This window comes from Mauremys reevesii, linkage group 4 (assembly GCF_016161935.1).
Source record: "Mauremys reevesii isolate NIE-2019 linkage group 4, ASM1616193v1, whole genome shotgun sequence".
NCBI lineage: Eukaryota > Metazoa > Chordata > Testudines > Geoemydidae > Mauremys > Mauremys reevesii.
The window spans coordinates 42,024,609-42,051,632 of record NC_052626.1 but is presented as its reverse complement, the minus strand read 5'-3'; the positions used below and the strand labels follow the sequence as shown (position 1 = coordinate 42,051,632).

The window sequence follows — 27,024 nt, the reverse complement described above, 5'->3', positions numbered from 1 at the left end:
TGGCTTATATGGGCTGGAATAGAACTACATTTCATTCTGATTGTAAAAGGGTTCTACCCTCAGCCCATAACTGAACAGACCCTGGATGAGGTACTGCTTTGTGCCTTTAGACTGTTAGCTGTTTGGAGCAGGACTCCGTTGGTGCTAGGCGCTGCACAAAAAGAAATCATAAGAAACCTGCTCCTTGGTGGGGAAGGATAGCTCACTGGTTTGAACATTGGCCTGCTTAAACCCAGGGTTGTGAGTTCAATCCTTGTGGGGGCCATTTAGGGAACTGGGGTAAAAATCTGTCTGGGGATTGGTCTTGCTTTGAGCAGGGGGGTTGGATTAGATGACTTCCTGAGGTCCCTTCCAACCCTACTATTCTATGATTTGGCCAGTTTATGCTCCACAGATCTGAAAAATTATTGGTCTCCTGATAATTAACAGTTACTATATTCAGACTTGAAACTTGGTGGATTCTTTAATGTCTTGCCAGTTCTCCATATTTTATTGAGAATCCTGTGCCAATTGGTATTTTTCTTTAATCCCCAGCTTCTGAAGCCAAGGGAGTATGAGAAACTCACCTTTTCCGCCCTCTAAGATGAAACTAAGTTTCTAAACTGCTTGGCCATGGAGAAAAGCTTGAAAATGTGACCACTTAAGAGCTGGTAATCCAGAAGGCAAATAAAGACCCAAAATATGTTCATTTAAAAAAAAATCATGATTTTTAAGATTATCTAATTTTTATGGGACCTGATTGATGATTTTTAAATGCCTTTGAACATTCCCCTGGCTCCCCTCCAAATACTGGGATAATCTTTTTTTTTTTTTCCCCTAGCAGTTGCTACTAATAATTTAATTAATAATAATTGGAGATATACCAATCTCCTAGAACTGGAAGGGACCTTGAAAGGTCATTGAGTCCAGCCCCCTGCCTTCACTAGCAGGACCAATTTTTGCCCCAGATCCCTAAGTGGCCCCCTCAAGGATTGAACACTCAACCCTGGGTTTAGCAGGCCAATGCTCAAACCACTGAGCTATCCCTCCCCCCTCTTAGCTATAAGTTCCTTGGGGGAAATGTTAGCATTCTGGGTTAAATGTGAGGCCTTCGAATACTCTTATTGGCTCAGATGTGGTGTTGTCTGCAACCTGTTCCCAGCAGTTGCATGTATGCTCCTTGTTGTGCTGCTCTGTCTGTTCCAGTGCAGAGGCTCTGCCCGAAATTTCATGGTACCTGCTGGAAGTTACTAGTCTGCCTGTAGGATAGTGACAGGTACTTCTCCCCAGAGAGTGGACACAGTGCAGCTTTTTTTGGCTTCTGAAAGACTTCAGTTTGGGGCACCATTGTGCATAGTTGGCTGGAATGCTGGGCTAGCATACAATCTTATCTTGGTATAAGGCACTGGCTCTATCCAACTCAACGGTTTAAAAATGAATGGAGTTTAACAACCACCAAGAGAAGCCTGCTGGTGCCCCCTGTAGTTTTTTTGTTTGTTTGTTTGTTTTTTTAAGGACGAGAGGGTTTTGGTCTATTTTCAAAAAAGGACCGATTACAGAGATGAACATCAGCCCAAACCCATTCTTATGATCAGCCAAGTTGTAAGGCAATAGGCAGCCCTTCTGCCAGTGAGTGGGATGGGGGGAATGGGAGGGCCTAGCAAGTCTTTTTGTCAGTGGCTAACCCAAAGGCAGGGGATGAGGGCAAGACACTGGAATAATTTGTATAGTGGGGGTGCTGAAAGCCATTGAACCAAACTGTAAACCCTGTATATGAGGGAAGCCATGTATTTGGTTGCTATTACTATTTCAAGCTGGGAGGGGATGCTGTACCCCCAGCAGCCATCATTCCAGCACCCCCAGAAGAGAATGTGTATGTTAGTGGCTAATGTATTCCCAGCCCCTGGGGGAAGCTGGGTGGGAATCAGGCCATGTCTTTAATCATTCACCTGGGAGCAGAGAGGTGGCAGGATTGCTGCCTAGCTGGTGTTATGGAGACCAGAGCCTGTATCTGTAGCTGGCTTAGAAATTCCCATTCAGAGCAACAGACAGTGGGTTTTTTTTGTTAGTCCCGGCCTCAAACCTTGGCTTTAAAACAGTAAAACAACAGAGCAATGTTTGCTGAACGGTGGCAACTGTGGTGTAAGGAGAGGATTTAGGGAGGGCACTGAGGGAGTGGCAATGCTCAGCTCTCTATGTGAGGGCAACAGCTGGAGAAATAATCCATATCTGACACCTGTGTAATCAGGGCTGGTACCTGCTTGAAGGCTGAACAAACTGAGTCATACTGCTACTTCTAGTGATGCTGGAGCTCCTGGTGCAGGGAGCAATCTTGGGAAAACCTGCCTTTATGGTGGGGTTGGAGTTCTACATTCCTTGCTTGGGGTGGCTGGAGCAGGCCCTGTGTGCTGAGGTATCAGTCACTGGGCACCTTGCCCTTTCTTTCAGGCCAGAGGCTAGTTCCCATTGTGCAGGACATATCTGGCTCTGAGCTCTTGCTGCCTATGTAAAGTTCAAAGCATTCATATGAATTTTGTGCTGGTGAAAGGGGCAGCACTGTGAACCCTACACTCTAAAGTTCTCTGTCCCCATAATGGGGACGGCACTTGTTGCCATGCCAGCTTTCCCCTCTCCTGCTTTGCCAATGTGACCCTTAACCCTGATGAGGAGGGATAAATGGGGTGAGGAGGAGAGGGACATTCATTATCCACAATCCATTCAGTCCTTGGTCTTTCTAATGAGACTGCCAATAAGGTTGGGTAATTGGTGTCCACTGGGAACCAGACTGAGAACCCATTAACTCATTGCATGCTAGGCTTGAGAGAAGGTTAAGCACACGACATAACACTCTTCTCGCCACATCATCTCACTATTTCAGAGGAGGATTGCATGGATTTTATTTTCTCTTCCCTTCTAGCTCTCTCCCCAGGTTTATAGTGCCCTTAAGTGAGCGTGTTTGATATCTGGGGTGTTGGGGGAAACATCTTGTTTATGTTTGGAAATAATTTAATGGTTCTCTGAGAAGACACCAGTGGGAAGTACGGTGGGGAGTTGAGTATCCATGTGTACCTTCTTGTAGGGAGAGGTGAGGATCCTAATGCCTTCCAGAGAAGGCTTCTCCTAATGCTTTGCAAACAATCTCAGCACCACACCCTGTCAGGTAGATCAATCCCATCATCCTTATTTTTGCAGGAAGGGAAACTGAGGCACAGAGGCAAAGAGTCTTGTCCAAGATCTTGCAGGAAGCCTGTGGCAGAGCCAGGAATAACATATAGATTTCCTGACTCCTGTTCTGTACTTTAGTCACAGAACCATCCTTCCCAGTGAGACACTGCAAATGGAACATGCTTGCTAACTTGTAAAATATATTTGCCCTTACTCATAAACTGGGCCCTTTGCTAACATAGGGGTTAAATCTGTAAAATGGGAATAATAATGCTTCTGGTGAGAGAAAGATCTTGAACAAAGCCTGTATCTGGCTAGATTATGTTTTAGACTTTTAGCAGCATATTTTATTTTGTTTTACTTGTAACTCTTTCTCTCTTCATTTCTTATACCTGAACTCACTTAATCCTATGTATAGTTTGTTAATACATTTATTTCATTTTTACCATAAACCAACTCAGTTCTGTGTTTGAAGGGAACAGTGTATTTACCCTCAGGTAAATTTATAATCTGTGATGTGGTTTTGTCTCTTTACAGGAGAAACAAACCTTATTATTTCTCTGAGCTCTTCACAAGAGGGCATGACACTTCAGGAGACAAGAGTTGGGGAAAATTCGGGACTGGGAGTGTGTGGGGTCACCCTGGAAGTAATAAACAAGGCAGGTGTAAGCTGCTGTGGGGCTGTACACAGGTTGCTGGGGTCAGACTTGCTGAACCAGAGCTTTCTAGCATACAGAAACTCAGGGTGTGACCTGCATGCTTGGAGGCTAGTTGTGAATAGCCCAGGTGAGAGCTCCAGAAGCAAAACAAGGCACCCACAGTTATAGGACAAGTGGTGACCCTCGCTGGTCTGGATTTGAACCCCCATACTGTGACATCCACATCCTATGTTCCAGTAAGTGTTTCTTTTGCTACCCTGGTATCTGAAAAGTTAAGTGCCTGAGGTTCAGGTATTTGAATATGTTGTTTATGCTCTCATCTTTACCAAATTACAATCTCAGTTTTCTTTTCATTAACTGAAATCACCATAGGGCATTCCTGACTGAGCAAGCGAGGCGGTTACACCAAATCCCACCGATTTCACGGAAACAGGTCTCGCCACAATAGCCTATCAATCCCTACAATCAGTTTATTTTGTGCTTTTTATGGCTAACGACTCTAGCTTCACAGACTCCAACCTGCCTCCTCAGCACAGTAACATGCCACATAGCTACAGTATTTCATGAGATTCAGAAAAATTCTAGTATAATGACACTGTCTCTGCGCCACGCTCCTGCCCCACCCAAACCAACCTAGCACCTAGTCCTACAAGCCCCTTCACAGGGGCAGGCAAGTTCTCTTTGGGCCCCCACCCCTTCCCAGACAGCGTCTGTGAGCCCCCTCCCAGAGACAGCTCCTTTGTTTTATCTCAGATTCAAGGAAAGGAAAACAAGATAAGGGGCTAAAGCTGCTTCTTTCTCTCATCACCCATTTATTCTCACTTGTATTTCTGGTAGGGGAAGATAAGCTATAGCCAACCCAGCTCTGTCCATTCACAGAAGGGGGGGAAAGCAAGGCTCCTAAACTTAGTTATAGCTCAGCCCCTGGTGGGCTGTAGACCCACACACAGACCCAAAAGTCCTCATGCCTCAGCTGGCAGTTAAACACCAATTACTGGCTGCTTGCAAAAGCTCCAGGTTTTCCTTTGTTTCAAATAAACTCATGTGAAAAGATACAAGTGTCATTTTTTAAAACTAAAACATTTCCAGCCAGACAGGAGGGACTGCCAGCATAGACACGTCAACAGGTGACTACATGGCTCTCAGGAGAACCAGGAACTGACACACTTAAAAACACAGGCATGGGAGCTGCCCATCTTTCCAGACCAGGTCCTGTCCTTCCCCTTTTCTCTCAGCCCTGTCACTGCAACTGCTGGAGGGGTCACTAGATCTCCCATTCTTCTCTGGGGATGGATTGGATTCCATGGACCTCTTGCTGGCTTAATAAATTACTCCTGGAGGAATTCTGCACCAGTCATCATTCTTAGTCAGCCATGGCTGACTTTCTCTCAGTCATGACCTTCCACAAAAGTAAAGGTGCTGGCTTACTTTGTCTTAGATGAAAGATCTTTGCTTCTCTGATTACAAGCTTCTCACCTGTATTCAGTTCCAGAGACTTCAGCCACCACTTGGTTAAAGGACGCATCTTTTTTGGCTTGCAAGAACTCAGGCCCCTTGTGTCTGTCTAGTGATGGATGCCTAAAATGGCTTTCTGTCCTTGCTTATATCTCCCAAAGTTCAATATCTTTGCTTCAAGAGACAAGGTGAGTGAGGTAATATCTTTTATTGAACCAATCAGTTAATTCGGTTGCTTATCACTTAAGGTTCAGCACCCTGTATTTCTAGACCTGTAAACCTTTGAATGGATTCTTCTGACAAGTAAAACCCAGAGCAGGCTTCTCTCTCCTGTTGGGTAGACACCATGCTGTCTTCTCCCCCACTTGTTAGTGTGAGGTTTGCCTCCACACCTTGTTAGCTTGATGGGTCTGTTTACTGCTTATATGTGAACTGAGGTAAATACACACTTTTGTTATAATTCCAGCATATATTAATAACTCTTAATAGCCATTGCATACATACATCACACAAGAATATTAATGATCAGTGAGTTATTAGTTTTCAAATGATACCTCACAAAGCATATTTTGTACAATGATTATTACAGTACCATGTAGGTTGTGAATACAAGGGTGCTTAGTGTCACAGTGGTTTGTTTTTTTACTAAATGTGGAAAGGTAGGAATTGCCACACCAGATAGGACCAGGGGTCCATCTAGTGCAGTGTCCAGTCTCTGACAGTGGTAATAGCAGATGCTTCAGGTTCAAGAAACCCCACTGATGTACACAACTTACTCATAGAAGTTTCCTCCTAACTCTCTTTAGTGGTTGAGTTGTGCTCTGAAACATGACATTTGTGCCCCTTGTGTGTGTATTGTTTTAATCCTGCCTAATGCAACAGAATGGCAGGGTTGGTCCCTTTTTATTAGTCATTCCCACTGGTTTACCTTGGTTGGCATCTCTGAAGTAAAGGTGAACCCCAAAGTGATGCCTGTTGGGAGTCCTGACCCTGGTTTACCGCAGTGCCCCCTAATAAGGATAAATTCCAGGGCAGTGCCTGACACATGAGGAGCTTGGTCAGAGATTGTGAGGGTTAATAATTTGTAAGTTAAATGTGTTTCTGGCTCCAGCACTGAAGTGAGATAATGTCTGAAGGACAGAGCATTCTTCCCTGACCCAGGTCTCTTCATTGCTGCATGGAGGAGGGAGAGTGCAGATACATGGTTTGGTGTATAAAGGGCAGAGACCTTTCCTTTCCCAACTGCAAGTGTTGGCAGATCAGACGTTTATTTGGAAACCTTGATGCTGCCGACACACTGTTTAAAGAAAACATATCCCCAAACACACTGATAATCATTAAAGGAGTCTGAAACCTTGATGGTGAACCTTCAAAGTCTGATTAGCATAAATTACTGGGGAGTTTTATTTGTTGGAAGGCAGAGTGGACAGTTGTGTGATCTTGGACAAGTCCCTTTCCCTTCCCTCTCTGTGCATCTCCTTCATTGTCTGTAAAATGGGAATAGTGATACTAACTGACCCCCCCCTTAATGGAGGACTGTGAAGATACTGAGGTCTATAGAAATGCCCACTGTTGTTACAGTGGAAGCTAAAACTTTACAGCAAAACTAATAGGTTTGTTGTGATGATCTTTCTGTGATCGGGGTGGGGAGGGTCAACACTTCATAAGGTTCCCTGCACTGGGACAAGGAACTATCTAATGATGATGATAAATGAATCTCTGTATAACAAGGAAGTTGTCCTAGCTTGAATGCCCCCTCGTTTCCATATTTTTCATAGCTCCTATTTCCTCTCCCACTGTGAAGATGGGTTTGTGGATGCTCTGTTGGTGATGGTGAAGCATGAATAACTGGGGTTGGGTAGGAAGAAGTAGGTGCGTTTTTCATTGCTTCTACCATTCTGGTTAATGTAATGCTGCTAAGTCACATTCAAATGCTTTAGGCTTCAGAAGAGATTTGGAAATGTGTCAGGCAAGTGTGAGAATTGCTTAAGGTGCTGCTCTGCAGCTCTTAGAAAGCCTTGTGTGTGCTTGGTCGAGCCTGTCACTGCCTGGACAAAATTTTTTAGCTTGAAAACGAGATAATGGAGAAACTTAGTGCAACACTGAAGTGAGTAGCCACTTCTGCCCCATGTAGGGGAGTGTGGGTAAATAACCTCTCTCTGGGAACTGGCAAGAGTTGGGCTGTCCCCAGGCACTCTTTTATGATGATGTGGGGGGGATGAAGAGCACTAGCACACACAGCTGGAGGAGTGGGTAAATATTCTTGTTGGGAGCTGAGCCTTGGTTGCAACATAGCTCACGCAATGAAATGTGGACAAAAGAGCAGCTTTTGTAGGCAGCCACAAACATGGTGAGTGTATTTTGACTCCCCCTTTATTAGACAAGGGCTCAGGCGTTTGGATCAAAACAGTGGATTTCTCTCTGTTCTTTGAGGAGGGCATTTTAGGCTGGTGTCACTATTAGTCCCAGATACTTGTGAGTACTTGGTCTACTGCTGTAAGCCTGATCTGCTGTAAGGGTAAGAGCGTCTCAGCCCTTTCCAGAAGGGGGGGCTATGGGAGGTGTCACAGCCCTAGTCAAGCTCCCCTTTCTGGACCTACCAGGCTGCTGTGTTTGAATCCCAACACACTGGGCCTATGCGCTTTTAAGCCTCCCTTGGTCTAAGTAGGCTCCAGCACTGTGTCTTTCCTTGGCCTCTCTGGCACACTTCCTGGACACAGCCTGTCTGTTACCCCTTCATGGAAATGGGATCTCGCCTAGAGTTACCATCTTTTCAAAAAGCAAAACCGAGACACATGCAGGCGCGCTGGATCCCCTGCTCCGCCTCTTCCCCCAGAGAGACTGCCCCCTGGCCAGGCCAGAAGCTGGAGCTGGACAGTGGTAAGAACTGCCCAGGGAGTCCAAGCCGCTATAGGGAGTCTTGGACCCTACTCTAGGTGGGGTGTCCAAGAGCAGCCCCCAGTCTGTGTCCCTGCCCTCCCCCCCACCCCCCGGTGATCAGTCTCTTACTAGGTGATTTGTTGCTTAGTTACCAGCCTGGCTGGGCAGAATCAAATTTTTTTATTTGGCCACATTTAGCGTATTTATTGTATTGCCTATATAGACCTGTTCAGATGTCAGATTCTTTCTACTCAACTCATCCAGCCGTGCAGGTGCCACTCCTGTCTCCTTTGCACATGGAATATGAAGCAAGAACACAGTACAGGTAACCTGAAAAATTTAAGCATACAGAGAATTCATTAGCTGAAACAGAATTTGTAAATTGTGCATCGTCAGTTTCCCCAAATTGTCACAAGGTGAAAAAGGAAATGCCACCCTCTCCCTCTGAGACTGGCAAATTTGCAACTTATGAGTCAGTGTATGCCATGGGGCAGCATACCATTTTCATGGTGATGTCAATGCCACCAATAAAGTGACTCCATGGTCACAGGTGCTGTGCTTGTTGGACACTGAGTGTAGCCAGGCCAAAGAAGCAGATGCCTCTACTCACAGCCTTTCAAAGCAGGACATCTCAGAATGGGAACAGGTGCTGAGCCTCAGCAAATACATCTTTGCATTTAGGATGTTACTGGTCTTAAGGATTTCAAACCCTTTGTGTGGCTTTTGTTGCTCACTTTCCTCTTGGGCTTAAACTTCTTAAACTGATGAGAGCCAGTGGAGAAGTTGACAGAGTTGGCAAGGCAGGTGGGGTTGGTTAGATTCACTGCTACAGCTGTGAAGCCAGTAGGATACACTTTCACACTGGTTATTTGTTGTGGATTCTGCTCAAATAGTAGTTAGTTTCTATTTTATTTTGATTGTTGGATGACTGAGTAGGGGATTTTTGGTTTGAAGACAAACTTGGACTGGCCCTGGCCAGCCTCTGACCATGCAAACACAGGTCACATCTTGGAGCTGAGTCCCTTGATGGTGGTCCTAGCCTGGGGATTGGGGAGGAGATCCCCCTCACTCGCCATTTAATTCTCTCTCTCTCTCTCCTGATCTCTCTGCTCAGCTTGGAATTGCAGTTGGCTTTGTTCTCCCTCCCATTCTGGTTCCCAACTTGGAGGACACAGAACAGCTGGCCTACCACATCAGCATCATGTTCTTCATCACTGCAGCCGTGGCAACGGTGCTCTTCATCCTCGTCATCATTGGTAAGGAGACTAATGTAAATGTGTGGGAGGGATGACGCTGAGAGGACCAGATTGTGTTTATGGGTCTCTGTATCAGGGAGGGCATGGGGCAGCCCACTTGGGGCGATTTGGGGCAGTTCCCCAGCATAGCACCTGCTTCTGTTCACATACAGGGTTACTTCTTCTATTAATGGTAAAGCCCATAGCTTCCCATCCCCTGAAGAGGAGTGAGACTGATGCGCATTCTGGAAGTCTTCTTAAATAGCATGGATCTGTTCCTTCTGTACTTATCAACCAACAGCCAATCTCCATTCTCAAAGTTCAGTACATTGACACATCAAGAAGTTTTGGATACCCTAAAGGAATCTCGACCCAAGACTTTGGAATCTGACCCATGCCCATCTGGTTAGTGAAAGAGAACATCGGTTCTAGCCAACAAACCTCCCACTCCTCACTCATAGAGGAACTAGCTCCAGGCCAACTACAAGCTCATCTAATTGAAGCTAACTTTCTAGACCTAGCACAATTTGGATTCAGGCAAGGACATGAAACTGAAACCCCTTTAGTGACAATGATGGATAATCTGCTATCAGTGGATAGAGGGCAGACCTCCATTCTCATCCTCTTGAATCCCTGCAGCATTTGACTCTGTTGACCATGAGATATTGCTGTATCATCTGAGAGAGGTGGCAGGAGTCCAAGTAATGTGTTTAAAATGGTTTGAGTCCTTCCTGGAAGGATGCACCCAACAAGCAGTGTTGGGAAACTGCACCTCCACCACTAGACCTCCTCATAATTGGAGTCCCACAAGGATTAATTCTCTCTTTGGTCCTTTTGAACATCTACATACAACCACTGGGAGAAATAGCCAGATGACGTGGACTCAAGTACCAGCTGTATGCAGAAGACCAACAGCTCTACCTGTCCTTCACCACATGTGATCACACACCACTAGCACCAAAATGTCCCAATGTTTGGACAAGATCAGCCCATGGATGGAAAACAGCTGGTTAAAGCTGAACCTGAGAAGGGCAGAGGTGATGCCAGTGGGCAGAGCAAAGCACTTTGAAGAGTTTGCAGCCATGGTGCAGTCTCCTTTGAAGGCACACACCCACAATTGGTCAGTTTGTTCAAAAGTTTAGGAATGTTCTTAGATTCCTCGCTGAAACACTTAGCTGTCACATAGGACCTGCAAGTAATGCTTTCTAATCTCTCAGTTGGCGAGGAGACTCTGTCCCATCCTGGTAGATGATGACCTGGCCTCAGTTATTCACACCTTTACTTCTTAGGTGGACTACAGCAATGCAATATACCTGGGAATGAAGTCTTAACACCTAGGAAACTCCAACTAGTACAGAACACTGCTGCATGTCTCCTCAGCAGGACAAGCCAACATGAGCAAATCTGTCCTCTACTCTCCCATGGAATTTCAGATCAAATTCAAGATCTTGGTCCTTATCTTGGAGGCATTGCATGGCCTGGGTCTAGCATATCTAAAAAGATCACATAAAGTTCTGAGATGAAGACTGTGGTTGACAGCTCTGCTCCTCTGGTACAATGTAACTCTCTATAATAAAGGTCTTCTTATCTGGGCAGGAGACAGAACTTTATTGGGGGGCTGGTCTGAGACTGTGGAATGAACTCCCCCAAGAACTAAGGACCGTAGAATCATAGAAATGTAGGGCTGGAAGGAACCTTGAGAGGTCATCTCATCCATTCTGCCGTGTTGAGGCAGGATTAAGTATACTTAGGCCATGCCTAATGGGCGTTTGTCCAACGAACCTGTTCTTAAAAACCTCCAATGAGGGGGATTCCACATCCTCCCTTGGAAGCCTGTTCCAGAACTTAACTACCCTTATAGTTGGAAAGTTTTTTTTTTCTCCCTAATATCTAACCTAAATCTACCTTGCTTCTGATTTGCTTGTTGTCCTGCTGTCCTCAGTGGATAAGGAAGAACAACTGGCCACTCTCATCTTTATAACAGCCCTTAACATATTTGAAGACTGTTAGCAATCCACCAGACCATCACAAACCTCCCCTGCCTTCCACTCTGAGTGCAAGGCGTACTTCTTCGACCAGCCTTCTCTACTATATATATACAGAGCAACATGTATATTTTATAAAACAACAACAAACAAGCCCTAAAGTCCTACTAAAACAAAACACTCTGTTGCACATGCTTCTTCCTGTGGGGAAAGGATAAGAGAAGAAACAACATGTGACAGACGTTAGTCATGTTACTTAATGTGCTACTGGAAGGTACTCAGGTGATAAGCACAGTGCAAAAATCTAAATGGAATCAAGTTATCCCCTGCAGCCTTTGTCAGCCTGTCTGAAACCCCTGGAATGAGCAGAACCTGTGAGAGCCAGCCTAGAAATTGCACCAGCAGGCAAGGTGCTGTGATCAGTCCCTGGAGATGCCCCGGAGCTGCTCCCCTCTCAGGGGAGAACAGAGGGCAATGCCATAGTACAGGAACACACTCTGCCCCGCTGGCAGGGGAGAAGCCAGTGATGGGTGGGAGGGAGAAGGGATTAAGGACAGAGAGTGGTGTAATGAAGCCTGGTAAACCATTAGATTAGAGGTGAGAGACCCCTCTCCAGCCACAAAGCCATCCAGGGGAGTGAATGGAAGCCAGGTATCTAGCCTGGCAAAGCAGAGCACTAATCTGAGACCTGTTGAGTTCTGTTTTATTGTAACCTCATCGCCCCCGCCCATCCCATTCATTTTTCATCCACCTGTCGTGCCCTGCCTGACATGCAGATTGTGAACTCTCTGGGGCAGGGACTGTTATTTTTGTTCTATGTCTATACAGCACCTAGCACAGAGGGACCCTGTTCCTTGGTTGGGGTTCCTAGGCACTCCCCTAATAGAAATAGCCACCTCTAGGGAGGTTGGCCAGACGAGTCTGGGTTCTGGAATGAAAACCAGGTCTCTGACCTAGCAGAGCAGAACACTATTCCCTAAGGCACCGGGCCTGGAGTGGAATCTGGCACAGCACAGCTTCCACCTTAGGGCACTGAGCCGGCCATGTTTTTCATTCCAACATCCCTCTCGCTCTGTCACCCCCAACTGCATATTTTGAAGTTGGCAGCTTATTGCCTTGTGTAGACAGGGATGTTAATAGGCCTGTTAGCCCTCTGTGGCTGGCACCACTGCTGAGTAGGGTTGCCAAGCCTTCTGGATTGGCTTGGAGTCTCCCAGAATCGATCTCCCAGTGGCTACTGAAACCAATCCAGGAGATTTTAACAGGCTGCTAAAAGTCAGGTCGGTGGTGCAGTGGGGATAAGGCAGGCTCCCTACCTGCCCTGACTCCACATGGCTCCTGGAAGTGACTGGCACGTCCCTCTGGCTCCTAGACACAGAGGATGCCAGGGAGTCTCTGCATGCTGCCTCCACCCCGAGCGCTGACTCTGCAACTCCTATTGGCTGGGAACCGTGGCCAATGGGAGCTGCAGGGGTGGTGACTGCAAGCAGGGGCAGCGCGCAGAGCTGCCTGGCTGCCCCTGAGCCTAGGAGCCGGACATGCTGGTCACTTCTGGGAGCCGCCCAAGGTAAACGCTGCCCGGCTGGAGCCCACACCCCAACCACCTGCCCAGCCCTGAGCCCCCTCCCACACCCAAACTCCCTCCCAGAATCCTCACCCCTTCCCGCACTCCAACTGCCTGCCCCAGCTGGGTGAAAGTGAGTGAGGGTGGGGGAGAACGAGTGACAGAGGGATGGGGAATGGAGTGAGTGGGGGGCAGGGCCTCGGAGAAGGGGCAGGGTAGGGGCGGGGCCTTGAGGCGGGGCAAGGGTGTTTGGGTTTATGCGATAAAACCGTTGGCAACCCTACTGCTGAGCACTGAAGAGCTATAAAATTTCAACTGACAGGCAATGACTTTCCCAGCTGCTTCCTCTGAGGGTAGGGGCTGGTGGTGCTGGAGTTTCCTTTATCTTAGATTTCAGAGTGGTAGCTGTGTTAGTCTGTATCAGCAAAAACAATGAGGAGTCCTTGTGGCACCTCAAGGATTCCTCATTGTTTTTGCTTTATTTTAGAGGCACTCCTTCCCATTGCCTCCCTAGGGAGGCTCACGGGAAGGTTACAGCACCAGAGAGGACTGTGTTTTTTATAAACCGTGGTTCCCCTGCCTCACCCCACAACATCCCCCCCCAGCGCTCTGGGCCCAGACTCCCTGAGGCCCTGTAACTGACAGGTCCATTCTGTTTGTTTCCAGTGTTCCGGGAAAAGCCCCTGTTTCCGCCAAGCCGGGCCCAGGCCTTGATCCAATTGAAACCACCTGAGGAATATTCCTACGTGCAGTCCATCCTCAGGCTGCTCCGCAATACCAATTTCATCCTGTTGATAGTCGCGTATGGTAAGATCCAGTCTCGGCTCTGCTAAGTGACAGGTGAACGCGGAGATCTTCCTGCTAGTGTGTGTGCCAGGATGGGTCCTCCCTTGGCAGTGCTGGCCAGTATCTGGCCTGGGCTGCTAGCAGGAGATAGATCTTCCTTGCTCACAGTCCCTCCCCCAGGCAGCTCTGGGAGCAAGTCATTATCTGGAATAACCTGCTCACTTATAATATGGGCAAAGAGCTGCTAAACTTACACAGCCAATGGCAAGTGTGTGGCCTCCAACAGTCCCTGTGGAATCAGCAAGGGGGAGGGATTGTGGAGGGACTAGAGTGGGTATGGACATAGCCTGTGGTCTCCAGCAAAGCCCCACCCCCAAGAAGCCTGAGGGAGGGAGTTTGTTAAGGTCCCCTCTGCTTGTGTCTGTCCTGCTAAGTCAGCTGCTCACTTCTCCCTCTGCAGCACTCTCAGTAATGTGCCCCTTGATTTGTTTGCATGGGTATGGTGGGGGAGTGAGGTGCAGGTTCTGCTTTGACACTGTAATTTTGTAATTGATGTAGCAATTCCCCTAGTAAGAAGGGGAAGATGACTTTGCTATGGTTTATTGGCTGTGCTCGGCAGGGGGGGCTCTAGCAATTTCGCCGCCCCAAGCACGGTGGCACGCCGCGGGGGGCGCTCTGACGGTCGCCGGTCCCGCGGCTCCGGTGGACCTCCTGCAGACGTGCCTGCGGAGGGTCCGCTGGTCCTGCGACTCCGGTGGAGTATCCGCAGGCATGCCTGCGGGAGGTCCACCAGAGCCACCTGCCGCCCTCCCGGAGACAGGCAGAGCGCCCCCCGCGGCATGCCGCCCCAAGCACGCGCTTGGCGCGCTGGGGTCTCAAGCCGGCCCTGGTGCTCGGTGCCTTAAGTGACCCACCCAAGCCCTGAACAGCGGCCTCTGTACCCCAGTAGGATGTATTCTAGCCAGCTGCACGGAACTCTAGGAAGTTGTTGTGTGTGTGAATGTGTCACACTTGGTTCTAGGTGTGAAATGGTTTCTGGCATAGGCTGGCTCTGTTCTCAGTGCCTGGCAACAGAAATCTCCTTGTTGGAGAAGCCCCTCAGGAGAAGGTAAGAATGGGATATACTATACAGTACATAGGGAAAGCTTCTGGTTGGGGTCTGAAGCAGTCTGGGATCTCCAGCCCACTCACAGGTTGTTCTGCCCACACAAGTGGCTAATGGAACATCTGAGTGATTAACAAGGCTTGGGGACAGTGTGATGTTCGCTTTGGAGCTGCAAAAGGCCTATTAGGTCATTTAGTCCTTTCTCCCTGGGGAGTGCAGTAGAGCTTTCTAGAAGTGACCTTCAGATCTACCATACTTCTGCCATGCCATTACTTTTCCCAGATCACTCAGTCCCGTACTGCACCTTCTCTTCCCCTCTCCCATCCTGCTGCCCCCGAGCTTCATAGTGAGGAGCTAGAAACAGTCCCAGGATTGTTCTGTGTCTGATGCCCTCTGAGAAAATCAGATACAGATGTTGGCTGAAAGTCTGTCCTTAATGTGCCCATCAAACTGTGTGGGTGTAAGTGTGAAAAAGGGGAAGGGATTAGTTACTAATTAGAGTGACCCGGTGCTAGTGATGAGAAGGGCCTCTCAGTGTGAAGAGTTTCTTTAGAATCTGATCTTCCTGGGATAATTCCTCCCTTTAGAGTCACTGGGGCATTTGAAAAAGCTGTTTAGTGGCTTCAACACTTCAACTGCTCTTCCTCCTGGCTTGTGGTGATGGGTTTTTGTTTGTTTTGTTTGTTTTTTGCCTCCTCTGCTCACTTGGCTCTGCCTGACTCACCCTTGACTTTCAGTTCCCTAACAAGAAAGATAAAGTGACTGAGACTTAGAGGGCCCCAAAGCAATGAAGTGCTTTGTGCAGGTCTGAGGGCTTGTCTGCACTTACAGCGCTGCAGCAGTGCACGGGTGCAGCTGCGCCACTGTAGCGCTTAGTGAAGACGCTACCTACGCTGATCAGAGAGTACTCCACCTCCCTGAGAGGTGGTAGCTATGTTGATGGATGAAGCCCTCCTGTTAAGATAGTGCTGTCTACCCCAGGGGTTAGGTTGGTATAAATTCATCGCTCATGTGTGTAGATATTCCGTAGGTGAACATGCATTGTTTGACATGCAGCTTTGAGCTGAAACAACGGTAGGTAGAGGACATGTGCTGACCTTTCATGCTCCTTCTTCCTATCCCTGAAGCTACCAGTGAAGTGTCCCTTAGTAAACTCTGTGTTCCAGAGTGGGCGGGGGGGTGAAGTGGGCCAACAGCCTCGCCAGGTTCCTCTGCGCATTCCTGCCAGGGCCAAATCTTGTGAAGAGCAAGATTCAACACTGTGGGGGTGTTCCTGCTGCCGGCTCCCACTGAAGAGTTTTCCCTGGTGTCCCTCCTATCTTATCTCTCTGGAGGTTACTGACCCATCTGGAACTCACTATTGTACTCGGTGGCTTTTGGAGTGAATGGGATGGGTGTTTCCTGTCCAGACAGCATGTCAGGAACCGATAACATGCTGATCCCCTCCTTTGCTGCTGCGCCTCTCAGGAGTTTGTGACATTCAATCTGGCTCAGTCTCCCTTGGGGCCATGTGTGTCTGTCTGCTGGATATATTCTACTCTAGCTAGATCCCTGTATCACACTCATCACCATGGCCTAGTTCAATGTGTTGGCAGAGGCTGGCCATGAGAGAGGTGTGAACTCCACTCCAGCTGCTGCTGCTGCACCACTCAAGGCTTTTCACTGTCAAAGTGCTTCATAAATGTTGATGTGTGTGGTGAGGGTGTTGCCATTCTGCTGTTGGGGGAAACTGAAGCACAGGGAGGGGAAGTGACTTGCTGCAGGTTGCAGAGGTAGAGTCAGTGTCAGAGCTGGGATTAGTCTGTCTCCCCATCCTGTGCTCGGGCTACTATACTGCTCCTTTCTACTGCACCCTGGGGTGCTTCCTGCTGTGTTCACTCAGGCTTTGAGAGAAAGAGAGAGAGGACGGGGATGTGGGAATTTTGCACTTTACTGGGCTTTAAGGATTGCAGATGTCTCAACACAGGGACTTTAAACTTTGTTTATCCCGAGCACAGGGATGTGTGGGCTGTGACTGGTGGAACCTATGATCCCCACCCACCATCACAGTGATCACTAAAGCCTTAAAGAGAAACCAGCTGCAAATGTGAATGACTTTCTGAGAAGAGGATTGAATTGACCATTATGGGTCTTGTCCACATGGGAAAGCTTTTTCAGCATCACTTATGGTGAGAATTTATATCAGTAGAGTAATACTGCTATGACCCCCAGTGTGGACACTTTTTTATTCTGGTGTAAGGGTGGCTTTTTTGGTGTAGCTTGTGTCCCTTGGGAAGGGGTTTAAGCTAAAGCAAAGCAACCCTTATAGTGAAATAAAGTGTCCACATGGGGGTAGGGTTATACTGGCATTACCATCTCTTTAAGACTTCAGTGATTTTTATGTGTGACTGATCATACTTTTCCAACTACATGAGCCCATAGTGACTTGAGAAGGTGCTGTTATTGCTCAGCAAGCTGCTTAGCTCCTACTCAGTTACTAGGACTTCTTGGCCGGAAGAGCCACTTCCTGCTGGCTATTGCTGGGGGCAGCGAGCCAGTTCCCCGTTATGAGGAAGCCTCCAGCTGGGACATCTCTTCCAGCTCACACTAGGTCACTGGCCTTGGTATTGCAATGTTAATTGGCTCTGAGCTCCTCAAGGGAGGCCCTGCCAACCCAGCACTAATCTGGGTGAGTAGAGTTCTCTCTTGGCCTGGTGGAGTAGGTGGTAAATGAGGTCAGTCAAGAATGAGTCAGGCTGTGAGCAGCTTACTGACCCCAACATAGCCCAGGTCAGTCATTCTGCAGCTGTCCAGCTAGGGCAGGACGTGGAGGTCAGGAGAGCTAATTTGTGAGCTGCACCACCCAGTGGGTAGAGAAGAGTGATTGAACTAGAGGGAGGGGGTGCTGGGGCCTGGATCCACTGGGACCCCTATCAGCTCTAAAAATGTGTGTGACCTCCCCCCACTCAGATAAGGAGCAACTCTGAGACTGCAGGGTTCAGCCCACCCACTGAGCTGAGATATAGCTCAGCTTGGCTGGCCCAGCAGCCCCTTGCCTTCCCTCCATTTGTAGCTCCTCTGCTAGCTGACATGGCCAAGGCAGCCAGCTGTTCTGCAGACTCCCCAGCCCCGTTGTAAAACACCGTGCCCACACTCTCAGTGCCTGATGCCTGGGTCTCTTCTGGGTCTCTGGATTAGAACATCCACACTCAGTGGAGCCCTCTCTAGGTCTCCAACTAGGGTGACCAGATAGCAAGTGTGAAAAATCGGGATGGGGGTGGGAGGCAATAGGAGCCTATATGCGAAAAAGCCCCAAATATCGGGACTGTCCCTATAAAATCAGGACATCTGGTCACGCTATCCCCAATCTTTCTTCACCCAGCAGGAGAATGGCAGGCTGTGAATGTGCTGTGTTTTTATTCACCTCTCAGGTTTGAACACTGGTTGCTTCTACGCCCTGTCCACTCTGCTGAACCGCATGGTGATCCAGAACTATCCAGTAAGTACCTGCGATGTGCTCTCCTACAGCATTGCTGTCAAAAGAAAGTTTGTATAGAGCATGATGCAACAGCACCTCCTGCTGGGAGAGTCTGGTATTGGAGCTACTGTGCGCTTCCTCTGCAGCAGCCATCGCTCCTATCCCTGTTCCTTACAGCATTTTCTGCTGGAAAAGAATTGGGCTGGTGAGCTCTACCAGCGGCTATGCCTCTATACCATAATCAGTTGTGCTTTCTTCTATTAACTCACTCAGTCACTGCTTGTGCCCCATTTCCCTCAACCTTTTTCTTTCTGAGCACCCCTCCAACATGCTATAGAAACTTCAGGGCATGAGGTGTGGGGGGGTGTCTGGGCTTCAGCCACCGGGCTTCTGCCCTGAGGGGCGCCAGGGCTCGGGACTCCGGCTGCTGGGCAGACCTCAGGCATAGGCATAGTTTGACTTCTGTTTTGGGGCGGAGGGCAGGTCCAGTGGGGTCTAGGGTGAGAGCACCAACTCCAACCCCTGACTCACCTCAGCAGGCCACCCAGGATTGCAGAGGGGTGCACCCAAAAATTATAACTCAGCTCAAAAAGTTTGAAAACTGCTCAGGGTGTGGGGAGGGGATAACTAGGAGCTGTGTGCAGAGAGGGGTGTAGCAAAGGGTGCAGGCAGAGGAATAGCTAGGGGCTGTGTGGTTGCTGCTCCCTGAAGGCTGTGTTGGCCCTGAAGCTGGGTCCCTCCGACAGGGCCGCTCTTACCTGCTGCAGGAGCAATCAAAGGGGGCTGGGAGCTGAGGAGCAGACGCAGCCCCAGGCACTAGCAGCAGCAGGAGATGGGCCAGCACCAGGGCCCACCGCTTCATGGCACCAGCCAGAGCAGCAGCTGCCTTGCACTGCCCGGCTCCAGCTTCCCACCTCCAGCTCTGCCCACCTGGTCAGGGGGCAGAGGGGAGAGGAGAAAGTAGGAGTGTGGAGCCGCTCCCAGGCTGCCCCAGTCTGGTTACGGCACTGCCGTTTGTGGGGGCAAAGCCCCTCGTACCCTCCCAAACTGCACCCATGGTTTCTGGGCTTTGCCCTGTGGGGTGCCAGGGCTCGGGCTCGCAGACCCCCTGAAATCGGCTCATGGACCCCCAGAAGGCCATGGACCACTGCTTGAGAACCGCTGCCCTACAGCACTACCAGCTGGGAGCCTCCTGAGAGTCATTGCTCCTGCACCTTTCACTACATTGCCTTCCCATGGAGGAGAAGGGAGTGTTCCATAGCTAGGGCTTCTGTAACATTCCCTAAAGCACCTCCTGCTGGGAAAGGCCAGGACTGGGATACCTGGGAACATCTTTTCCCTGGGGTTACTCTACATTCCTGTATCAGAGGGGGAGCCGTGTTAGTCTGGATCTGTAAAAGCAGCAAAGAGTCCTGTGGCACCTTATAGACTAACAGACGTATTGGAGCATGAGCTTTCGTGGGTGAATACCCACTTCGTCGGATGCCCGACAAAGTGGGTATTCACCCACGAAAGCTCATGCTCCAATACGTCTGTTAGTCTATAAGGTGCTACAGGACTCTTTGCTGCTCCTACATTCCTGGTAAATCCTGAACAAGCTGACCCAAAGACCAGTACTGGACAGCAAGCTTTGAAAGGCCTTTAGTATCTCCTCCTCTGAGGCCCTTTTAGCCATCCATCCCCACTTGCTGTTGGCCATTAGCTAGTTCCTGTGTTGATGTGTGTCTTCCCATAGGGGGAGGAGGTGAATGCTGGAAGAATTGGACTCACCATTGTAGTGTCTGGCATGGCTGGAGCTCTGCTCTCTGGCATCTGGTTGGATAAAACCAAAACCTACAAGTAAGTTCCTTGCACTCGTGTCTCCACAACTCCATCCTGCTCTCTGCCACATGGAAGGCAAACCCCAGGGGAGGCAGCTCTGCCTTCCAGTGGCTTGATGAGGTGGGTGAAGTAATATATTTTATTGGACTGACTTCTGTTGTAAGAGAGACAAGCTTTCAAGCTTGTTACAGAGCTCTTCCTCAGGTCTGGGGCAGTGGGGTAGGGGAGAAGAACTGTGTTCCCACAAATCCAATCATCCTGCAGTAAAAGCAAGAATTTGGAGCAGTATATTAGCTCATTTTGGGAGTTTCCTGAACCCAGGAGATACCAGCCACACTTTTTGGTTCTGGAGCTACTCATTCCTTTATTACAAGCTACTTCTCCAGGATTCCTGTGTGCCTCTGGTTTAGTTCTGGTGTTTGTGTTTAGAGATTAACGGGTTTGGGTCTGGCCTATCATGAGGGTAGAGATTATTTGTGTGTGGAAAGACAAACACCTGCTTCCACCAGATAAGAACTTACCATAGAGCTGCCTTGTCAAGGGCTGTACAGAAGGAGCTGAAAGGAAGAGAGCTGCTTTTTGGGAGCTGGAGCAGGGCCAGAGCAACCTGCATAGGCAAGGAAGGCTAGGGTTAGGGTATGAATTGTCGGTGTGTGGGGGATTTCTTTGGGGGAGGCTAGGTGGGAGAGCAGGGGTCTGGAGCCCCTCCTCTTTGGGAGGAAGGGGGAGAGTTGAGGGTGCATTTCTCTGAGGGAAACAGAGTGAGGCAGACTTCCATGTCTGACTTCTTTCTTTCTGTTTTGTCTTGTGCCAGAGTAGACAGGGCTTTATTCTAATAGTAGGAGATGGGAAGAAGGCTGCTTCCAGGACCCACCACAGCATTTATTCTGGCTTTGGTAGCATAGGCTATCCACAGCAATGGAAAGCTTCCCAGGGCCAGCTACCCCTAGGTGGGTATGTTTAGGGCCCACAGCTTGTTTGGGTATCCCCAGCTGTAACTCCAGCCATCGGTACTGGCAGGTCCAGGGACCAAGTCTAGAGCAGAAACCGACCTTTTGGGCCAACCCTAAGATGGCAGATGAGGACTTATGGGGGAATTGGGGAGCAGGGAGAAAAGCAGGAGCAAATGATCACTAGATGTGTCGGCCAGTCACTTACTGCTGTGTCTGGTGGCTGTGTGCAGCTGGGCTGGGTTAATGTGCATTTCTTTTGGCAGCTGTGGCTACTGTAGCCCTAGGAGGTGGGAACACAGGCTGTCACTAACTGCATTTTTGCTGCTCTGTAATTTGCAGCCCCTAACAACTCTGTCATGCTGGCAATATGGCCCAGACTGGCACAGCTATGGCATGTGACATTCCCACTCTCCCAAATGGAGCTGTATTGCTGCACAGAGGTCACAGTGTAAGGGATTTGTGGCTGCACAGTAGGAGCTGGGAGTCCGTTCGCAGCAGTGTGAAAACAATCCCCCGTTTGTTCGGAGGGCTGTGGTCGCATGGAAGGGGCAGAATGAGCGTGTTTTGGCAGTGCTGGGATTGGCAGCATGGTGTGTGCACTGAATGGGCTAAACTAATCTCTGGCGCAACCCTGCTGACTAACTTTAAGGAGATGGTAGGATAAACATAGCCTAGTGTGAGGAGGGCACTGCCAGGAAATTGGGCTGGTTCAGGCTGTTCATAGGGGTTTCTGTAAAACAGCAAACATTAACAGAACCTTTCCACCGAGAATAAATTTAAAATTCTGAAAAAGCCTGTTGTTTTTTAAATTACCAGTCCCAAGAGGTCAAATGCTACGGTGATGGGGGGGCTTGGGGTTCATACAGTGTCACGGACCCAAAGGCTGGGCCATGAGAATCAGGTAACAAAACTGCCAAGCTGAGTGAAAAGAGTGAACTTCTCCCTCCTCTTATCAAAGTAGGGAAGGGCAGCACTCAAAGTGTGTTATTTACCTTTGAATTTGCATGAAAGACTAATGCCACTAGGTCAGCTTCCCTGTCTCCCTTAGCCAGGAATGGAATGGCCACGCATTCTCTCCTCCTGTCTGTCAGGGGGGTCTGTGAGTTAGCCCCAAGGTTGTGCTCTCATTGAATGTGGTCTGTTAGCAATGAAAAGCTTTGGCAGCTTCTCCGAGTGCAGAGAGACCATGCCAGCTCTCAAAATAACACATTTTGGCCTCCAGCTTGGTTCCAAGGGTGGGTCAGTGGGGTATGTGTTCACTGCGTTGTGTGTAATTTCATCTGTAGTCAGATACAGTCTGTGGTGGAAACCAGAAACCTCCCTGCACCCTCAAGTTTCTGGTTGCGGGGACTTAGATAGCGGGAGGCCAGTGGCTTACTCCTGGGGGAATTCTGCCCCGCTGTGCGTGTGCAGAATTCACAGACTTCTTTGCTTCTCTGCAGAAAAATGACTATATAACAGGGAAGCAAAGGGAAGCTGCAAGAGTGGTCATGTGCCCCTCCCCACTAGCGGGGTCCTGTGTTTCAGGTGCCTGGAGCAGCAGGGGGAGAGGTAGATCACTGCGAGGGTGGAGGGTGTTGAAATGCCCTGGGCCAGTGCTGGGTTTGACCTCCCCATGCCCAGCCAGAATCCCACACCCGACACCCCACCCTGCTGAGCCTTACCCCCTGCACCCAGCCCTCCCCAGCCCCACCTGGTGGCTCCTACCCTGCAGCGGGCTCAGCTGCTAATCCCAGCTGGGCTGGGGGTGGAGAAGAGTGCACTTCCCCTGCACAGATTGGCAAGGACAGGGTAAGACCCACCCCCAGAAAACTTCTCTGGCTCCACACACCCTCCCCTTCCTGCTTCTTGCCCCCACAGCTCGTCAGCCGCGGCGGGAGGAGTCACTATATGGGGAGCTGCTTCCCTGTCCGTCCAACCCCCAAGCATCCAGACCCCCCCATACCCAGACCTCCCCTGCACCCAGCCCTCCCTGCTGAGCCCCATCCCCCCTGCATCTGGACCCCACCAAGCCCTTCCCCTCTGCAGCCTCATCCCTGCATCCAGACTCCCACCCCTGCACCCAGACCTCTCCCCCGCTCAGTCCCCTGCACTCAAACCCCCACCTGATGAACCCCACCCCCATGCACCTGCACCACCCTGTTGAGGCCCCTGCACCTGAGCCCCCACCCCACTGAGCCTCAATCAGCTGCATCCGGACTCCCATCCCACCAAGCCCCACTCTCCCTGCACGCAGACCCCTCCCCCACTGATCCCCCTCACCCAGACTCCACCTGCTGAGCCCCATTCCCCCACACTTTTAATTTTTAATCTAAAATTAGAATTAACTGAATTATAAATGCTGTTTTGTTTTTAAATGCCCCTACTGGCAGGGGTCTGTCTTAAATTTTACAAAACTAATATATGCAAAACCCCAAATACTGAAAATGAAGGCCCTGATCCTGCAGATACTTAAGCAGGTGCATAACTTGACTCACATGAACAGTCCCATTGACTTTAATAATGGTTAGTGCTTACAGTTAAACATGCACATAAGTGTTTGGAGCACCAGGAGCTAAAATTGTAATTGTAATTTAAAAAAATCTCATAGGGACATAAAATCTTTGTCACTTCAGAACAAAATTGCTTTGGTGTTAGACTAAAAAACTTTTCATTGTTTTCTGCATATTAAACAAAGATATTGTGAACTTTTTTATACATACCAGCCAAAACTTTCAAAACTAGGAGCCTAAAGTTCCATAGCTTGTATTTAGGCACTTAAGTGACGTAGGAGCATGAGTCCCACTGACTTCAAAGTGTTCAAATCCCAATGGAATATAGCCTAGTCTAGGGGTCCCCAACGCGGTGCCCACGGGCACCATGACGCCTGCCAGGGTGTCTAAGTGCGCTCGCATTCTGGCCAGCGGACGAGCACCCACCAAAATGCCGCCGAACGCCTCTGGATAACGACGCTTGTTGGCGGCATTTTGGCGGATGCTCGTCCGCCACCATGGTCCTTCGTGGCTCGTCATCAAAAAAGGATGGGGACCACTGAAGCATTTCACCTTTCTTGACTTGTGGCAGTTCAGTATATCAGAATGTGGGTGTTTGGTTGCAAATATAGTAAAGGCGATTTGCTTATCAGTTTTGTGTTTGAGCATGAGGTGTTCTTACAGTAAGGGTTTTGAAGAGACCCTGGGCTTGGTTTTTCAGCAAAGATTAGCATTTTAAATGTGAAGCTTTTTATTAGAAAAAATCTCTATGCAAAATGAGAACTAACAATGAAGATACTATAGAAGCAAGTACAGAGCATCTACTGTAGCGATAAAATGGGAAGAAGGTAAAGAACTAGCAACATGTGAATAAAAAATCTGATTTAAAATAAAAACAGGTTTTTTTAAATGTTTGTTTTATAAATCCAATTTTTTTTTAATTAACCCTGATAATTCTTTTACTTCCATCAGTTTCAGTTTGGATACAGAATTCACCTTCACTCCCTATCGTAACGATTGTGCTGTGGTGCTCTGGGCTGCTAAGCAGCTGCTAGGTGGGGGAAGTGATCTCTGTGTATAGGCTGGTAGAACCTAGGCTTATCCCTCATCTTCCAGGTTGCCTCAATTTCCTTCTTTACAGAAGAGATGTTCTTCCCAAACAAGGGAATCCTCCATTTGGTCTTGCACCATTGGGATACAGGCAGGGGTGAAAGTAATTTACAGGACTTACCAGTACTGCCGGAGTCCTGAGGAGGGCGTGGCCTCATCCAGAAGGAGGCGGGATAGCTCAGTCGTTTGAGCATTGGCCTGCTAAACCCAGGGTTGTGAGTTCAATCCTTGAGGAGGCTACTTAGGGATCTGGGGCAAAAATTGGTACTGCTAGTGAAGGCAGGAGACTGGACTCGATGACCTGTCAAGGTCCCTTCCAGTTCTAGGAGATTGGTATATCTCCAATTATTACCTTTTATTACCTTTATTACCAGAAAAGGCGTGGCCTCAACCAGAAGAGGCAGGGCCTGTCAAGATTTAAAGGCCCTGGGGCACCGGCTGTGGCTGGGAGCCCCCGGGGCTCACAGGCAAATTAAAGGGCCTGGGGCTCCGGGCCCTTTAAATCCCCACTGCAGCTCCAGCTGGAATTTAAAGGGCTCGGGGCTCCCGCGGCTGCAGGGAGCCCCGAGCCTTGCCAGGCTGGGGCTGGGATTTAAAGGGCCTGGAGCTCCCGTGGCTGCGGGGAGCTCCGAGCCCTTTAAATCCTGGCCCCAGCCCGACCACCGGAGCTGCGGGTGGGATTTAAAGGGCTCAGAGCTTCCCGCTGCTGCGGGGAGGCAAGAGCCCTTTTAATCCCGGCCGCGGAAGCCAGTGTGGTCCGGCATGGCGTACTGGCTTACTTTCACCTCTGGATACAGGGAAGTCAGGACTCCTGGGTTCCATTCTTGGTTCTGCCACTGACCTACTGAGTGACCTTGGGCTGAGTCCCTTTCCTCTCTGTTGGCTCAGTTTTCCCTGTTGATGTGACAGGGAAGCTGTTGTTCCTCTTCCTCCCAGGGAGGTGGAGGGTTGTGAAGCTTCCCTTGCTAGCATGTGGAAAGTGCATTGAGATCCTTGGATGGGAAGGGCTAGAGAAGAACGTTGAATGAAAGCTAAAAGGCCTGTTCCTGACTGTGCCTTGTCTTGCAGGAAGACGACGCTGGTGGTTTACATCATGTCTCTGGGGGGCTTGGTAGCCTATACCTTCACCCTGAGCCTAGGCCACCTCTGGGTGGTCTTTGTGACTGCAGGCGTGCTGGGGTAAGTTCACATGCAGTCTACTTTCCACAGGACTTATTCTCCCTCCCGAGTTGGAGCCAACCCTAGGAAGGCATAGAGACTGCCCAATTTAGCCCAGGCTTTCTGCTGCCTCTCACATTAATCTGGAAACACCCCTTCCCTCTGGCCCCTGCAGTGGCATAGAAGGGAAGGCAGAGGTGTCATAGCCCAGAAGCAGCAGGGGCCAGGGTGGGGCAGGCTCTGTATAGCTCTTCCCTGGGAGGAGGATAAGGTGTTGTATTCTCCCCAAGTCTCTCCTGGAGCCTCTGACTGGGAGAGCTGAGGGACGTGTGTAGCAGCCCCTACTACTCCTCCCTGTCCCAGCTGGCTCTGAACGCTCTGCCAGGCTCCTTCCAGACATTGGAGAGAAGGATTGAGAACCATGGTGACAGCTGGGTTTCTAAAATAGCCCTCGGCTGGGCGGCATCCTATCTAAGTCTCTTCCAGGCTTTTACTTTCCAAACTAGCATTAACATTCTGACTCCGATGCCACTGGCTGACCCCGCTTCCTGGCAGCAATAGGTGGCTCCCTTCCCCCCATGCCTCTCTTCTCCCTGCCCCTGCAGGGCTGGCCTTCTGCACTATGGCTGCAGGCACAAACATTTGTGGGTTGGGACTAGAGTCCTGACCATGGCCATATGGTCAGTGAGTCAGGTGGCTGGAGGGATGGGATGTTGTTGGGGGACCAGTCTTGTGCAGTCACTGAGTTAGGAGGAAACAGGGATCAGAGCCACATAGTCCTTTCCCCACTTCTCCCTCCACCAGCTGCTGACTTCTTCCTTTTCTGTGTACTGCTGTGCAGATTCTTCATGACCGGGTACCTACCGCTGGGTTTTGAGTTTGCGGCAGAGTTAACGTACCCAGAGTCAGAAGGAACATCTTCAGGCCTCCTTAATGTATCGGCACAGGTATGTTCTCCCCCGCATCTTGCCCAGCACTGCTAGAATGCCCTGCTAGGCCCAGGAGGATTCTTGTTCCACAGGGATACAGTTCATACCATTGGCCAATCCAGTGCAGTATCCTGCTCTGTCACAGAGACCATCTGATGCTCCAGAGAGAGAGGCCATGCTTCAGCCCCAGGCCTTTGCTTTCTTGTTTTATTGCTGTCAAAACTGGAATTTAATCTTCAACTTCAGTGGCCTCCACCCCCTCCCTTGCCCCAGAAAGTCCTTCAGGATGCTGGAGCTCCCTGCCCCTCTGCA

General features: G+C 49.4%; 1 protein-coding gene across 7 annotated transcripts in view; it reads left to right on the top strand.

Moving 5' to 3' along the window:
- The window catches only part of FLVCR2 (FLVCR heme transporter 2), a 58,958-nt gene that overhangs the window by 21,462 nt on the left and 10,472 nt on the right, over positions 1-27,024 (top strand). For all 7 annotated transcript variants that reach the window (XR_005597956.1, XR_005597955.1, XR_005597958.1 and 4 more), the window contains exons 2-7: positions 9,253-9,394; positions 13,589-13,729; positions 18,224-18,291; positions 20,006-20,109; positions 25,694-25,804; positions 26,625-26,730. Coding sequence is in view for 3 of the 7 variants with exons in the window: in XM_039536726.1 (XP_039392660.1) it covers positions 9,253-9,394; positions 13,589-13,729; positions 18,224-18,291; positions 20,006-20,109; positions 25,694-25,804; positions 26,625-26,730 (672 nt within the window). In the remaining 4 variants the exon portion in view is untranslated. The remainder of the gene's footprint in view (positions 1-9,252; positions 9,395-13,588; positions 13,730-18,223; positions 18,292-20,005; positions 20,110-25,693; positions 25,805-26,624; positions 26,731-27,024) is intronic.